This window comes from Haliaeetus albicilla, chromosome 8 (assembly GCF_947461875.1).
Source record: "Haliaeetus albicilla chromosome 8, bHalAlb1.1, whole genome shotgun sequence".
Lineage (NCBI taxonomy): Eukaryota > Metazoa > Chordata > Aves > Accipitriformes > Accipitridae > Haliaeetus > Haliaeetus albicilla.
Genome location: NC_091490.1, coordinates 11,342,095 through 11,360,337, shown reverse-complemented (window position 1 = coordinate 11,360,337; position 18,243 = coordinate 11,342,095). Strand labels below are relative to the sequence as shown.

The following is an 18,243-nucleotide window of genomic DNA, read 5'->3' as shown; positions in this document are numbered from 1 at the left end:
CTTTTACATTACAGACTAGCCTAGTCTTCCTAACACCAGAGTTATTTCCTACTCTGTTTTAAATCCTACTTCTCCTGCCATGACCCTTACTCTTCTCAGGTCCTGCAGTGAACTTCTCACACAGTCCTCAGTCATTAAGGGGGAGTAAAACTACTGCTGCATCAGACAAGGTTACCATTCCTCTTCTCTAGAGGTCAAATCCCTGGGGTCCAGATGAATGGTTTTCTCTTGACCCTGAAGCAAATATATGCAAGGCCTGGCTCTTAATGACTCCTGTAAGGGAAAAGCTAATGAACCCAAACAACCAAATTAACAGAGGAAATAACACAGATGTGTGCTGGCTGGACTTCCAGTCCTGCAACAAAAGCAGCAAAAGGGGCAAGCAAATAATAGCAATAGGTACTCTAGTTTAATACCACATAACCATTCTTGTCATCAAAGCATATCTTCCTGGAATTAAATACATTCAGTTCTAACACCCAAGTCCATACCAGGAGGGGTACAAAGCAACGACAGTTTAACAGAGGATCTGATGCCTCTGATATGCTTTCGGTAACACTAAACTTACATTTCTGGTAATTGGGTTTTATACTTGCAAAGGCCCAGATTGCCTCTACATGTTACACTTTTCAGCACTGGCACCAGTACAGCACCACTGAAAGAACTCCTTCCTATTCCCAGGGAAGTATGTAAAATGAAGCTGTAGCTCTAACGAATGCTACAAAAAATATCTCAACTAAGGACAAAAAGAATAAAGCATGCAAGTAGAGATTTATTACAGTATTAATCCACAGGTCATGCTATTCATTGGCTGAGAGATCATAAGGATCAATTTAATCTGCAGAATTTTATACATACTTAGAGTTCTTACAAAGTTTAAACAGCAGTCCTTCTGCAGCACCCTAAAGCCAGGAGACATTTAAAAATGCCAGCTGTTGGCTGCTGAAAATCATCTGAAAGATATCCTTTGTCATCGTAGCATGCTAATTTTTTTTTAAAGTTACCTCAAAGTAAATATCATCTTTTTTACACTATTCTGTATCAAGACTCATTCCCCTAAAAAAAAGACATTTAGAATTAACAGGTATATTCTCACAGCCGTCAACAAAAACATCCAAGAGAAAGTTTGCACTGTTGCTCACTTCATTCTTCCAGAAAGTCACAGCAGTTGCCAGTTCCACAAAACCATAAAGTAAATAACTTGACATACTGCCTGAGACCTCTAATACACTCAAGGAAGACGCTTTATGTATGCAAATGAGACCAAATTGGACAAGAATTAGGGACCAAATCTGAGGAGAGAAAAAGGACCGAAACATCTCTAGAGTCTCCCTACCCCTCTGCTTTTTCGGTCCTCCTCTTGAGTTTTCTTTTTTCAATACTACAGTCAGAAAGACTATATAAAGTGCCTAAGGAAGATTTCAATAAGCAAGGGTAGCTAATGAAAAGCACAAGATATTAAGGAATGCAAACTGATCTGGAAGCCTCTAATCAGTATGGCTTGACTGTACACATTAGGTAATACCTAAACCTTTTATCTTGCATGAACTAAAGGGCTTCCCTAATAATTCTCTAAATTGTTTTTTTGCTAGAAACTGTATGGCAGTATCCAGCAGATGAGTAACATTTTCTAACAGAATGAAGTTGAGAGTGCCTTCATTTCTTTTAATTTTCTACCTGGTGCCACCTTTAACACAACTTTCATCTTCTCTTCAGTTGTCTCCAAGCTCAGGCTAATCAACTTAACACTGCAGCTATTCTCTTTTTTTGAGGGACAACCACCAGAGCCATCTTAGCCAGGAACTTAACCTGAGCTGGTAAACAGGTAATACCTAAACTGGGAACAATTCCTTTGCTGTATGGAATATTTGCAGACTGACTGATAATAGGAACTACAGTTCTAAAGACACTAAGTTCTCTAGGGTTGGCAGGCTAGCCTACTGTGATCACCAAAGCCAAGTTAAATATTTGCAGAGCTACACAACTAAAACTAAAGTTATTCAAACAATATGAATCACACTGGTGGAATAACCGTAGGGATTATAAAGTGTTACAGGAGATGGGGGGGAGGAAAGAATAGAGAAGGAATGGTGTTCCAGGGCTTTTTAAAACTCTCAGAAGTGTGCAGTTGCCACCTGGAAGGCAACGTATGCCTACAATTTTTGCTGTGGCATAACGGTTTAGAAGAGGAGACCTAAGTGATGTCTGTCTGGTTTTCTCCATTCCAGGGTCAAAGGCTCTCCATAGAAAGGTGCCTAAGAACTGAGGGTAGGAAAAATGAAAGAAGGAAAATTAAATATTTTTAATGACAGATTCTGCTTATGAAAGCTGTGTATCAGAAGGACCTTCTCGCTTGAAGAACTTATTTTCCCTTCCTTGTAAAAGAATAATTCAGCACAATTGTACAACTCTAAGGATTTCAAGCTTTTAGTATTTTTTCTTCCCAATCAGTGCCATCTCCAAAAGTAAAAAAAATACTAAAAAATGGAAGGTCTCCAAACACTGAAACTCCACTAATTGCATTTATCGTTTACTTAAATTATTGCTGTTGGGAGGAAAAGCAGAGAAGGAAAGTTTTCAGTTATCACAGAGGAACTTAAAAAAACCCTCTCACTTCAAAAGCCACAGGCTCTTCCATTAAGATGAGCTTTAGGAGTACAAAAGGGATACACTGTGCAAGGAAGGGAAAAAAAAAAAAAGTCTTTTCCAAACTGCTACATAACAGCATTCTTGTCTCAAAACAATGAATTGTGGTTGATGGAAAAAACAGCAGTGTCGAATTCAGTAAGCTATTACGGTGCAACATGTCAAAATTGTCCAAGACAAAAATTAACATGTCTGGAAGGATTTCCATAGTAAATTTTTTTCCTGGGGTTTATGACACAACTATAAAAAAATTAACTGAACTGAAAATGTGCACGAGTTCAAAGAATTCTGTGGATTCTCTTAAAAAAAAAAGTTAAAGCAGCAGTCAAGATTCTTCTTACAGCACTTTTTGCCACATTAAACTCTGTTGTCTATATTATACACTGCCAGCATGCATTATTGCAGACAACACCACTCTGAGCACCCAGGAAACATTTTAGACTTCAAGGCACTTCCATGCACCCCTGCACACAGCACCTGTGAGGTGCAGTATATGAGGCAGCTGATAAGGAGAACTCACCAAATGGGATGCACAGGAGGAGCCAAGTGCACAGAAAGACTGGCTCGCCCCTTAGAGTTATCTCACCATTGTTCCAATGCTACGTATCCAGCACCTTAAAACCAAAGCTGCCCAAATATACTCTCAGACCCATGAAATATCCAATACCACACCAGATACCTGGGATGGAATCAGAAGGACTGACTAGGTAGTACACCAGCAAGAAGAAAGACTGAAAGACTGCAGGAGAGGCATGTCAGGCAGACAGCAGATCCAGCTGCTGGCTGACACAATACTGTCTACCCCTCCATCCCAGATCATGTGTTCCTATCACACTGCCACAGCCCTGCTCCCTGCCTGAGAAAGCGCCAATGAATGTCAGATCCTGCACTGAGCAAGTAAAGCTACAGCTTCACATTGTGGCAGCAGAGCATTTGTGCACTTTTTTACTATCATCCAGTATGAATTAATAGCCATAAAACTTCTGTTGTAACAATCCGCTATTGTTTGTGAAGCACTGCAATTTCAAGATACCCCAATCAACACATAATAACTCTCCCTTCCTCATCTTCTATACACACCGCTGTCAGGGCTTTCATTTCCTTCAAGAAGGAAGTATCAAGCTCTATGACTCATTCTGTGCATATATGTACATCTAATTGTACCAAGATTTTAGCCTGACCTCTCAGAAATTCAGATAAACCTGCTTAACAGAGTTCAACAAATAATTTAAGATCCACAAAAAGGTATTAAGTGGCTTTTATATGCTAGACTGTATGCTATGTTATCTGCTTCAGTGTAATAGCACAGGCCTATAGAACCTGCAACGCACAAATCTGTTTGCCTCTCATCTAAAATGGGTGCTTCCTCACGCATCCATTCCATGGTGAATGTGTATGTTTTAAGATTGTACGCTATTGCTATTAAACCATGGCTGCTCCACACTAACTGGCTCACAGCTTCATGTCCCCTGCAGCGTATGCTGCCTGCTAACCTCTTGGCAGTGGCTCAGATCTGGTCTCCGAATGCTCAGCAGCATCTTGTGCTAACTGACACCAGAGCCTGTACTACTATGCAAGTTTCTCCAAGTCTGAGGATGCTGTGTGCCAGGAAATTAAGAAATGGAAGCAAATAGAGTTGTCAGATTAGGAAGGTGGCCGGAAAACAGACAGAGGCTTGAAGGAGAGGCTGAAATTAGGTTGGAGAGGCATGCAAGTACAGCAAGAAGCCCTGCAGATTCTTGTAGCTACAGAAACAAATCACTAGCTACAGATTAGAGCTGAATACTGAGAAAGGAATACCCAGTTGCTGGTTTTACAGAAAACGAGCACAGCAAATATGTGCTCATCAGCTCAAAGCTAGTGAGGCAGTCTAATGCCTGCCAACTCATCTGAGTGGTACATCTATTAAAGCATCTACTTCACTTTCCTTAAATGTTTCTTAACTATGTGCTTGCAAGGATAGAGGTCCCTGCCAGCCTAAACCATTCTGTGACTCTAAGGATAGATACTGAACTACTTCAGAAGAGGCATATGCCATAGCTTCTGGCTTGAGTAGAACTTCAAAAACAATATTGGATTTTCAAAACTGATAAGACTGTGGATTCAGACCAAGGCCAAAGTCCTAGTGCAGTCTATAATTAAACAATTCCATTCTTATTTTGAAAAAAACAAAACCCAAAACAAACAGAAACTGCTTCTTGCCCAACAGTTTTAAAAACAAAAGCCACTTGAGAGGACAATTAAAACAATGTAAAATGTTGCCAAAAGGGAAAAACCCAAGGCCTATATATGATCAACACCTTCCTCAAGCAAAAAAACCTGCTCTGCATGATCCACTGTGTTTAGCCTCCTGTGTGTTTAAACATGCAAGAAAAGAAATGTGTAACACTTCAGACTCTGCCTTCCAATAATAAAGTGCTGTATATTACTAATGTAGCCCCTTAACAGGCTTATAAAATCCTCAAGACTCTTCTAACACCATTTGTGGTTGTTGCCCTGCCAGTTAATAGCACAGGAGGCTATTAAGCACAAGTCATCTAAATCCATTCACTGAACATTTGCCGCAAGTTCTCAACTTCTGTTATGGAAGCATATGCATACAAATAAACATGATTCCCCATCACACCCTCAGACAGAAGCTCTAAGTGATGCTGTATCCCTTTTACGTAGGCATATCATCAACTGTACTCTCAAAACACAAGAATGGATAATTAAGCTCCTTACAGAACAGGTCCAGCATAGGCTAGTACAAAAGAGGATTCTCCTTGCAGTGACACAGACACCTACTGAGCAATGGGCCTCTGAATCAACAGTTTCATCTCCAAAGAAGTAAAACCCTGGCAGAAGTTCTCCGAGTGCTAGTAGTGTCAGGCTAGCATCAATTATGTTGAGCCCTGGAAGCTAGGAGACCACCTTTTTGGACCACAAGCTGAAAAATGCCATGAGACAGTGGCTGATTTGTTTATCCTCCTGGGCTATATTTGAACTAGTGATTCACCACGTCCATCTTACTGATAATTCCTTCAGCCAGACATTTTAGCCCCCTTCTCTAACCTCCAGAAGTCTTCAGAACTCAACTATTACTCTACACACACTTCAAGATGAAAAATGCCACTACTGTTGCCAGAAAACACAACTAATTCCACCACTTGGAACATACACAGCTCTTAACTTTCAAAAGCTCTGTAAAACCAAAGAACAACTACTGTATTGGACAAAATTCTGTGTGGATTCCCTACAACATCAATTTATGATGGCCTCTGGTCCTGTTTTTTCCTATTAAAGGCATTAAATGTCCACCTTGGTCCACATCAGAAAAGCAGTAATCACTACATGTACTTTTATAATATGTCACTAAAGTTATTCTGTTTCTCAGAATTTTGCAGCAACCTTCTTCAGTCTAAAACTTTTCCTCTTTGGTCTCAAGATGTTTCAGGAATCTCTTCTGTTGTTCTGAATTATAACTATAAAAAGTTATTCTTTGAAGTCTTTCTTAGATTTATTTGCTTGCCAAGAACTCAAAAATAGCTGAACAAAGCAAGCAGCTACAAAGTTAGCTCTCCATGAGGAAGCATCTGTGCTGGTTTCATTTTCTTGGCTTTCTGGGTGGGGAGGGACATTTAAACAGCAAGCAACTGGGATGAAGGGGAGGAAAACAAACAAACAAACAAAAAAAACCCAAAACTAAAAAAGCACACTGAGGAAGATCTGCCAAGATTTCGTTCTGCCAGAACAAAGCATTAGGAAGCTCTATCTCTTCTAGGACATGTTTAGTGAGTGGAAGGGCCTGAAACCTCCCTGGTTTAACTGATCAGAGGTCCAAAAGAAATTGGCAATAAAGTTAGCAAAGCCTGCCTGAAGGACTTGATTAGCCTTCTAATGCCAAATCTTAGAAATGTTTCCTTCACTGAGCACAGTGGGGCAGGGGGGAAGATCAAATAAACTGTCCCTCTCATATCAAAGGACCCCTCACATGCGCTGTATCTTGAACGTGTCTTTACCTTTGCTCTAACACTAGAAATACGGCCACTGTGAACTAGTGTGCATCACTCTTATAGTCGCTAGAACTAGAATTGCAGAATTGTCACCCCAGAAGGTGAAGAAATTCACTGCCCACATATGTGCATCTTTGCCTCAGAGTTGCATATGGAAGTTACAGAAAGTGATGGTCACACGTATCCTGTCAGTTGGCATACAGCTATCCAATCTTCTCATTTTACAGTAGTCCTTGGCAAGCATACCAGGAATCTGTTTTAATTGCTAATTAATAACATACTTGTTTTGGGGGTGGAAAAGGGTTAATCTTTTAATCAAGCAGTTCCTACAAAACAGAAGTAAATAAGAAACATTAACTTTACAAAACACGCATTTGCCCTCAATCTGTACTCAAACTAAAACAGCAGGAAAAACATTTTATTGATTTTGACTCAAAACAGGCAACACTATTCCTAACAAGAGAATACTCCCATGTTGTTTTTTCTGAGCAGTTCACAGGTGGATTAAACATACAACCTGGTAAAACTTGGTGGAAAGATTCATGTGAACAGAGACATCAGTTTCTCATTTGATACCTAGATCTTGGCCACAGTATATGGGCAATGGAATAATTCCTTTTTATGGGACCCAGATTAAGCTGTAATCTTGATGTCATTTCAAATAAGAAAGTGGCAGGGACTGAATACACTAATATCACCCAGCTGAAACATCCCTGATTCACCTGTGAAATGTACACACAACCAGAGTATAAATAAGACTTAAACACAAAGCAATGTCACTGAAACAAATAATATTTAGGGGCAGCTCAACAGTAATCCACATCTCTCATTTAGAATATTATCAGTCAAATTTTATGCTCCTACTGTGGTTTTTTTTTTATCCTGATAAGCGCTTCTGATGAGAAAAGACATACAAGAGCTATGAGCCACGTACAGTTCCGAGGCCTGATTCTGCAGTCTTCCCACTGCATAGCAAGTAGCATGTCACTAGTCACCATAAAAGAAACTATCACTCAAGGTGAACAGCAGTTGCAGAATCTGGCCTGAGAACTGTTTCATATTGAGTATGCATATCATGAAATAGTCTTACCTCAGTAAGTGCGTGCAGCTGTCCTTCATGTACACAGACACCCATAAACCTATAAGAAACAAGAAAAGAAAAGTGGTTTGGGCTTTTTTCCCCCCCTCTTTTTCTGGGTTTGTTTTTTTTTTTTTTCCTTCTGTAAAGAAACTAATCTAATAAGAAGTACTGGATATGCCAAGAAAGAAGGAAAAAGTAAAAGAAAAAATTCGGACTCACAGATACTGCATACCTTAATGTTGATTATTTAAACATCTCAGCACGAAACAAAATCATGTGTGTACACTACAATGAATTTGAATTAGCAGTTCCAAGAAAGCACAGGAGACAGCTCAAACTCAGGATGGAAAGTTACTAATTTGACTACAAGCAAAGGCCAGCATATAATGTTTTACGCAAAAAGGAACAGTCTCAGAGTTCTGTTTTAAGGAAGTTTAAGCCAAGTAATCCACTGCTGGTCTGCATAAATAGAAAATTACTTCCCTTTGCATTTTGCTGCTTAAGCATAAAGTTGTTTCTTCCTATCCCATTCCTAACCACTCAGGAATATGGGGGCACGTACGTGCAGCATACTTCCCCTCCCCAACTCCCTATTTCCAACCCCTGGATTGAAGCAAGTTTTGATGGTATCCAGTATACACACATTCCACAAAAGTTACCAACAGTGCACAAGTTTCAGACTCCTGCTGTTAATGGTAATGACTGTCACCCTTGATTTTTCTTGAAAGCGGTAGGGAATGTGCCATACATTTAACATACAAGGAACAACTGAAAGCTCTTTTTTACCACCACACAAGCTGAACTTAAAAGTGACAAAATGCAAATTAATATTAATGGTAAACATCTCCCATGAGAAAGTTCAGTGAAACTTAAATTGTATGCACTTCAGAGCCCTCCCTGCACAGTTAAAGTATTGGTTCTTTTTAGATTAACTAATTTTCAGTTTTATCATTTAGATTTTGGTCTGAACAAACACATTGTCATTTCCACAACGTTCAGAAATTTCCACTTTGCAAGCAAGGGGTAGAAATGCATGATTTCATTAAATGTGACAGGGGAATCTTGTGGTGAACAATTTGAAGGAAAAGGACCTTTTATATACTCCAACACTTCCGAATTTAAAAACAAAATGATGCAAGACACATGTAGGACTAGTTCAGCTAAGCTGCTTTGGAAGAAATGAATGATCCTCACTGTTCTCTTGTCTAACAGCTGACTGGTAAATTACAAGCAGCCAAAGAAAAAAAATATAGGTAAGGTCCTTTGCATAAGCTGAGCTGTGGAAATCTGTTTTTATAACCAAAGAAGCAGGACTTGTACTTGAATGTCTATTGCCTGCTCGCACCTCAAATAATAATCCCTGAATTAAATATGCAAATTTTAATTTGAGAGACAGTGAAAATCCAATTCCTCTTGTTTAATGCTTAGCAATAGGGCACAACCAGGTATTCAGGGGAAGGGGAAGAAGGGTTCTTTTAGATATACCATCTACTCAAAACATTGATGTTTCCAAGTTTCACTTCATACAGCAATTGTATATGAACAATTTTGTAAAACAAGTTGACAAATTAAGGTTCCTGAGAGCAAGAAATCCAGATTCCTCCAGAGCAGAAATCTGTTTCTTCCTTAATGCATTCTGAAAGTCTCCAGAGCTATCAGGCATGGTGTTAATAGCTTTATTCACAAGCAAAAATGGAAAAAAAAAATCCAAAACATGAGTTCCACTATTAGACAACTTTTGAAAGTATTATTTTCTCTTCTATGAAACATGCTAATGACACATGGTTAACCCAGTACTGCAGTATTTTCATTCAACAAAAACTGAGGCTAAGTAATTAAAAATAATAAAGTTTTCATCTATATATCCACTCTTCCTTTGTAAAGGTTTATTACATTACTTTCAAATCAGGAATTAATTGTAATTGACTTAATTCTAAAATATGAGTGCAATTAAGAATTTATCAAAATTTTGGCAAAATTAAATTTCTTGTCTCGTCTTTACCAAGCAGGAAACACATCACTGTCACCCAAAGACTGGCAGAACTTAACTTTTTCTGCCAACCTGTTTTGGTCAAGGGAAGTCTCAATGGAAACATATTCATTACCTTTGTGAACCTATGCCTAAGGCAGAAAAGACACACTGGCTCAAGTTACTAAAAGAAAGAGTTCAAAAATTCTTAAACGTTTAGGGTTTCTACTGGGAAACAGACATACAGTTCTAACTTTAAATCAGAAATTAAAAACAAAGCTCAATATCATGATCTCATGGAAAAAAGCTGGACATTAAGATACATTTATAAACCACACATATTTAGAAGCTATTACCCAGGAAAAGAGAAACCAGATACACTGATAAAGACAGAGTTAATGAGTTTACAAGCAACATACTGAAACCATTTAAACTTTGTGTCAAGAATCTCAGTTTTCAGACTCTGGAAAATAGATTGATAGAATGGATCTCTAGTGATCCAAATTCCTGGAAAACTTCTTAGCTGCTGTATCAAGCCGTAATAAGCCTCTTGGTTAAGCCAAGTACTGCTACAAAACACTGTTGGAAAGCATTTTCACTAAAAGATAATACATGCAGCTGCTACCAGGAAATAAAATTACCAAGCAAGACTTAACATAAGATTTCAATTTCTGAGAATGCCCCAGATGAGATTCCAAGTTCTGTGGATAGGAAGCTGACATGCTGGTCCAGTACAGCTGAGCTTATTCCTGTTGGCTAGACGCAGTGTCTCCAGAGCCAAAATGTGCTCGTAGGTGAACTTCAGCAGAATGTCTTGTCAGCCAAAGGTTATACTTCCTATAAGCATTCCTAGTTGGAAGAAGCTTCAATGACCCAGTCATCCACAAAACAGGAAACCATTTGCAGTTTAAGGAAGTTTATTTTCAAGACAGTATCTGGCCTTATCAGGAAAGCTGAAGCACTTCCAAAATCCTAACTAGTGGTTGGAAAAGTTTCTCCAGAAGCTGCAAATATGAAGGATGCTATTTGAGTCCACCCTACTAAATACAGCACAGCACATTTCCACCACAAAATGCTTTCTAACAAACATCAGCAATGTTCAGATGTTGGAAGTCTCTCTCCATAAACCAAGTTATTCCTCAGTCAATCTGGAATACCTGCCCTCCTAGACAAGAGCAAGAGAAGGTACTCTGGATATTCCTTAGTCTGTTACAGCAGTTACCCAAACTGCTTTCAGGTCAGTCAGACTGCAAGGGAGAAAATTGTGGACAGGAAAGGGGAGACTAAGAACTGTAGCCTCGGTCTGCAATTTTTGCCTCCTTGATAAATCAAGGAAAACTAATATCCAGATTATACAGCCACTGTGGACATCTAGACATTGAACACATGCTTCCCATTAAAAGAACTTCACTGGGACATGTTTCTGTTCTGTGGATAAACCTGGGGCAGCTACAGTCCAACATAATAAATTGATGCCTTCTGAAATCTACTGCTTGTGTGAGAAAATTCAGCAGTTTGATGATAACAATAAACCTAAGAAACAAACCAAACACACCAATGCAAGTCTCTCATATGGTCTCAGTAACACAAAGAGAAACAAGGTCAAAAGACACATGCTTATTTCACTGCACTGATTGTTGGAGAAAGAAGAGGGTGAGTAAGAATGTTAAGTTTGCATTAAGACCCTCCTTAATGTTTTAGGCACCATGCTATGTTAAAAATTTATTTTAAATTTTCTACACTTGCATTTTGATTCCAGATGCAGAGGTAAGGCATTTAATCTATCCTTTCTGTAACGTATTACACACAATACATACAGCCTCTCTTCTGCTGTCTTGTGCACAGCATTTCTAAAATACTCCTTTTTGATGACCACACTACACAGAAGTAAAAGTATTTTTCTTCTCTGTTAAAGCACCGTTCAATACAGGGCAAAGGATGTTAAAAGACAAAAGCCATTCTTCTGCCTATTGTAACAAAGTCCATCACGAGTACTTTCACAAAAAGGAAGCTTTGAAAGGAGAAAACTGCACACACAAAAAAACTGGTATTGTGTTCCCAGGCTGCTAGATTTGTCTGAAAGGAGATGAAATAAAATTCTCCTTGAAAGAAGTTCATGTAATATGCACACTGCTTGCTTTTTAGTATGTGTGCATGCGCACACAAGAAGGTGGATTTAATCAATGAGTCAATCTGCCTGCACGCTCACTGCCAAACACGCAGCAATACCTCCAAGCGCTCCCATGAGAGCACTTAAGACATGAGCTAAGGCTTTCTGTGTACAGAATGTTTTAAATGAAGTCCCCACGGTATAGATCAAATAAAGAAATACTTTTTCATGCAAACAGTAGTGATATTAAAGACTGAAATTCTATCTCAAAATTGAAGGTACGCTAATTTAAGAGACAGCACAGGAGATGGGAGAATCTGTGTTAGCACACCACTTCATTTGTGAAAATGAGAAAAACACACCTGTAAGACATTACCAGAATGAAAAGGTATCAGGTCTCTCAGGTTGCAGCCCTAAGGCTCCCAGGCTAGGACACAAGGAGGGAGATTTCTTGAGTCCTTTCCAGCCCTATTTTCTTACTTTGATTTGGGTAAAAACTCAATGACTACGGCAGCACATTGGTATTCAGAAAAGCAGCAAAGTGGTAAAAAACATTTACAAGCATACGCTAGACCTTTCTGATCCAAACGGATCTACAGATAGCTGACCAAGAGCAGAATTTGAGCCCAGAAATACCAAAATGAGTGGGGATATTTAAAGCTAGCCTTTCACTCCATGCCCAGAAACATGTTATTTTTAAAGCCTAAATAACCGGATTGATACTTCACCAAGTATTAGAAACAGGGAAACTGAAATACCTTGACACAACTCTATCTCCTAAAGCAGTACAAAAGTGTCACCAAGCTAAAAACACAGACTGCCTCTAGGTAATCTCTACCAGGCTAAGGAATGGAAGAAAGTCAGCAACTACTGACAAACTCACACTCCAGAACGGTGATTGCAGGCTAGGATAAAAACCTCAACAGGCATCTGTAACTGTGAAAATGAGTTGATACAGACAGCACAGAAACAAAAGCAGTTTCTAATGGTCAGCAATATTTATTACTCACATCAGTGCAATCAATGGCAAAAATACAAGACTCTTTGCAATAACATATTGAAGTTAACTGTGGCCACATTGGAATCGATAGCTTGTAAAAAGTTCCTATGTATTTTACAGCACTGGCAAAGGGATGGGTTTTTTAATCACCCAAAGGATAATAATGATCTTTGGCTACCAAACACACTATTAGGAAGAGGAATCTCTTCTCTCTTCCATATGACTTAGTTCATATAAACTAGGGAAGAGTTCTAGGAGAAAAACATTGATTCAATTACAAATTTTAGGTACCAAAGCATCAGGATGTTCAAAAACATAACCATGCACCCAGATTTAGGAAGACTCTAGCATACTAAAACAAATGTATCATTGCTGAACCTGACATTCACTTTCTGAAACATTAACTCACTGAACTGCACATGTTGAAATAGGCTGAGAGCAGATTTTGTGCTGCAAAGCCAGTAGCTATGCAGTTTCATAATTTTACAAACCATTTGATATCAGAGCACCTCGCAGCCCTCTACCTGCTACAATTAACCACTGCACAACATGATCTCAACATTTTAGCCTAAGAATCCACTATTACCCTTACTGGCAAACAACAGATCAGCACTAAGGAAAGTAACTTGTTTACAGCGTAAGTTAACAGCAGGTAGTCCTAAAGCTTACAGAAGATGAAGAAGCTCAGAGGTACGTATTAGATAAAATCAGAGTACGCCTTCAAGGCATGTGGATGAGATCCAGTGACTAATCAATAAATAATTAAACTTGACGCTAGTGACAAAACAGCTTACTCAGTAATATAGAGGAAGAGCTTCAAAGGACAGAAATTAAGTTAAGAAAATAACATTTAACAGCGAACTGAGGTAGCTCATAGTGTCTGGAAAGGGGAAGTTATACATTAGAACTTCTTGTATTAGTATTTAAAGTGAATGATCCTCTTCCAAGGTTAAAATTTCCAAAAATAATCCCAGAAAAAGTTTCAGCAGGAACACGTTGTTGTAGAACATTTTCCTAGTGATCTCTCAGTAATACTACTCCAGCAGCTCTTACCTGACAACACGTTTTCACCTCTCACCACTTTACTATAAAAGCAAATTATTATCAAATATTATTTTTAATGTGTTTCTAAAGTGGGAAATAGGTCCTAGACTAATTTTTACAACAGTAGTAGAAGCAGCAATGATTTAGAGGTTTCTGAAACATAGATGTTTGCATGCATGTGTGTGTATATATACAGGTATATATAGACACATAGGCAGGTAACATTTAAAAAGGGCAAAATCTTCTCCCAGACATAAAGGGACTGGAAACACTGCAGTAAGTGATTTTAAACCAAAAATAGAATGACACATAACTAACACACAAAACCACTAAGTTATCCACTATGGAAAGAAAAATAATAGTTTTTATTGATTATTATTATTTGATAAAAGAATAAACTAAAACTAAATACAGTTTTCTCATTTGCATTTTCTGTAGGAATGTCCTTGCTCCCTGCAGCAAGGGTACTTACCTAATACATAAGAAAAAGGCAGTATTTTTTACCAGAGAACCAACTCTCTTTGAAGAAACCTCAAAACAACTTATTCAAAGATAAACCGTTTCTATTTAAGTCATTTATTTCTTATGTATTCACTTATAACTGCTTAGTTGAGCACACAGAATAAAAGATTTCTCTATCAATCCTGTGTAATAACTGGGAGACCAAATGGAATTCCTTTTCTCCTTCATGCATAAATCAATACATTATTGTTCTTTCTTCAGGACCATCTGTGCAACACCACTGACTTCAAATTATTCATAGGCTATAAAGGCCAGAGGGGACCAGTATATCATTGGTATGATCTCTCAGACATCATAAGGCATTTAAATTTCAGCAATTACTCAGAACTAAGCACAATAACTTTTGTTCTCAGCAACACCTGTGTAACTCCATTCAAGGGGGGCGGGGGGGGCGGACAGGGTTACATTAAGCTGCAACTGAATGCTTTTTGCCTCTGAAACTATCCCTTTCCTACTTTCCCTCACCCCAGCCCAAATGAAATACCTTATTTTGAACAGAGTTGTAAAGCTAGATGTTTTTTAAAATAAGATTTACAAACCACACCAAGTTGATAAAGAAACTGATAAAGTATACTGACTTCATGATTCTGACAATGCCAATCCCATGAAGTTATTCTTGCCACAAACCTTACTAAAAAAGCAGCTGTATCAGTCCCCAGGATCATACTCTGCTTATCTAAGGATTCTGAGGGAAAGGAAGTGGTGGATAGATATAAGAAACAATTAATGATCCTGAAACCTAAAAAGCCAGATATCTAACATAATAAAAAATAAAATAAAAAAAACCCAAAACCCACCAACAAACAAACAGAAGAGCCAGAGGAGTTTCTGGGAACTCACCTCACCTTGGATCAGAGAAAACAGACGATGAATTCTAATTAGAGACAAATTACTACAACACTTGAATAAATATATTGTGATAAAACCAATACAGTTTACTATGAGTAAAAATTCTCTAAGTTCACAGGTTTTGGGGGTTTCAAGAAAAAAAAATAGAAAATAGGCATGAATTAATGGAATATTCCCTACAGATAGTCCAAATGCTTCTGATATGTCTCCTCATAAATACTGAAGGAAAAAAACAAGATAATAATGTTACACATCAGTTGATGAAGACTGAACCAGGGTTTCAAGGATGAGAAAAGTTGGTTATAAAGGATTTTAGGAATCAGTACTACATCTGTACTATTTAACAGTCCAGTGAAGAAAAGGAAATTAAGTTACTTAAAGTTCACCGTGTCTCCAAAACTTTTCAGAAAGAGCTATACTGCCTGAGACTATCAGAATGGATCCCAGCTGTGCAACAGCAGTTTAGGAGAATTGGTTATTTGGTGCACCTTTAAACTTCTTAATGTTATATCTTCAGCTAATTATGTTAATTCAGTGTCACATCATCATAAAACAGTAACCAAGACTGAAAAGATTCAAGGAATAAGAAGATAAACATTGAAACATTCTGGATTTGCATCCAGTAAATCTATTGCAAAACAAGAACTGCCTTTTTCCTTTCAAGAGCAGGTAAATCAGAACAGTTCAACTCTAGTGCCTTTTCTTCAGTCCCTCTTATCCCACCTTGCAATACTACACTAAGAAAATGCTAAAAACTATAAAACAGACCTAAAAATATGAGGAAGCTATGGCACTTTGCATTGTTAATCTGTGAGGTTAGTAACCATTGTTTATATGAATGGTGTTAAATTTGCAATAATTTAAATTCATGAAAAGAAGCCAAATTTCACTCTTCATACCATTTTACTGATTCATCAGAAATTTATGATGTGAAAACTTGTTTTTCTCTGAAATAAGTTACTCATTACTGGTAAACTCCAGATACCAAAATCATGTGGATTTTCAATTTGCTCAAGTTTTTTCTTCCTCCTCCCCTTCTTCCATTAAATTAAAAGCTGGTCCTAATACATTCACAACAGATAAAGCTATAATAAAAAAAAAAAAGGAAATAGGAAAGCTCTACTAAAGACAACCTATCTCTATACGATTCAGAAGAAAGCCAGTATACCTTAAGATGTTTGGATGTGAGAGTCTATTCATAAGCTGAACCTCTTTCAGCATGTTTGCTCTGTTGCTGTTCAGTGTGTTCATCTTCAAAGCCATGACCTGGTCTGAAGTTCTGTGCCTTACCTACAGGATGCAAACAAAAAACGGTAAGGATATGAAATGCAAGATTGAAAAATCAGTAACGTTGTAGTACAACTTGGAGATCCTTCATGACAAATTACTTTATCTATGCTCTGATTTCTGTAGTCTCTCACACAGATGACTTTCTATCAGCATACAATCCAAATGTGAAAAGGTATTTTGCTCTTCTCTTGAAACTGGTGATGACAGAAAGCTTGAGAAGTTGAAAAAAAAAAAATTATCAGCTTCTTAGTACAAGTAAAGGAAGCCACTTATTTGCCCAGGGAGATAGTTTCCTACTGCAAGACCTATGAAACCTGCCTTCGTTCCACCCATATCCCTCTTCTTTTCCCATTGCAGTGGTTGGTGTCATTGTTCCACAAAACATGTTATGAGGGGACCCCCTGGTTACAGCTACAGGGCAGATTTCAGAGGCATTCAATGTTTACTTCTGAACCAAGACCACAAACCAGATTATACATTCAGTGGACAGAAAGCATTTATACCAACACCTGCTGCAAAGCAGAGAGGTTACTGGACACGGTACCTAGTCTGGGATGTTAGCAGTGGCTGCAGAGCGTCAGCATGAAAAAGAGGATTTCTCTAGCAACTGCACAGAACCAGCACACCATTCAGAGTAACCCTCCCCAGTCAGAAATGCATGATTGTGGCCATTTCTAACTTGATACTCTCAAACTAGCCTATCTGTCACCAGCAAACAGACCAATGTTATGTAAATGTGTGCTACTATCAGAAAGGAGTTGTCACAATAGTGCAAGATTTGCCAAGCCTTAGAATTTCCTTGCAGCTGAGTGTTTCCACATGCATATCAGTAGTATTCATGGAAATTGTGTTCCCATTATTTTCTTCCTACATCAGTACTTGCAGGCCATAAAAAGAAAATGTGTACTTCTGAAAGCACTGAACTACAACCATGGCAAATTCATTCATGTTTACTGAGATTAGAAAAAGGTTAGAAAAGTCTGTGATGCAACAATTTTCCAATAAAAGGCTTCTTTAGCTGTGCTATGTGAGTTACAGAAAGAACAGCTGAACTCACGATAAGCAGATTAAGAAGAAAGCTGGGTATGTTTTTTGGAGGTGAGGCTCACTGGTAGGTCTGAGGCAGCAATTGATACCCATTTTCAAGGTTTATTCGCACACTGTATCTTCAAGAACAAGTGGCGTATTTCAGCTACATATTCTCACCTAGACACAAAGCACCATGAATTCAGCACAGGGATGTACTGGGAGGAAAGGGTGTCTCATGTTTCAGATGTGTGTCTGGCTTAACGCTTCTGAGTTGCCTATTCCTGTCCTAGGTCCTAGTTTGAAGTATAGGGTAGCACTGGAAACATGGCAGTTAAGTGGTAAAACAACATTGAGGGACTGAGTAAGAAAAATAGCCCACAGATGCTTTTTCTCCTGCTTCCCCCCGGCCCATGCACAGGAGCTCCTCCAATGCCTCACCCACAGTCACCCAGTAATCCCAGTGCAAGCAGGATCAGAGAAAGGAGGTGGAGAAGGATACAGAAACCAGCACCGAGAGCAGAAACAAACAGCAAGTTCATAAGTATGGGACTCCTCCTTTCAGTGGCAATACTGGGTTTAAAATAAAACTGGTTGAACTACGGCTTTACTACATTATAACAAGATAATCTAGAATCCTTCTGCACACAACCTGTCTCGCCTGTTTGGCATGCTTATTGGTTTTAAGCTGGATGATTGCATGTTAAGTTG

The 18,243-nt window shown here is 38.4% G+C and overlaps 1 protein-coding gene across 1 annotated transcript in view; it reads right to left on the bottom strand.

The window, feature by feature from the left end:
• TESK2 (testis associated actin remodelling kinase 2) overlaps positions 1 to 18,243 on the bottom strand; it is an 85,660-nt gene that overhangs the window by 39,749 nt on the left and 27,668 nt on the right. The window contains exons 3-4 of the mRNA XM_069788865.1: positions 16,385 to 16,506; positions 7,732 to 7,780 (exon numbers count right to left, since the gene is read on the bottom strand). Coding sequence (XP_069644966.1) covers positions 7,732 to 7,780; positions 16,385 to 16,506 — 171 coding nt within the window. The remainder of the gene's footprint in view (positions 1 to 7,731; positions 7,781 to 16,384; positions 16,507 to 18,243) is intronic.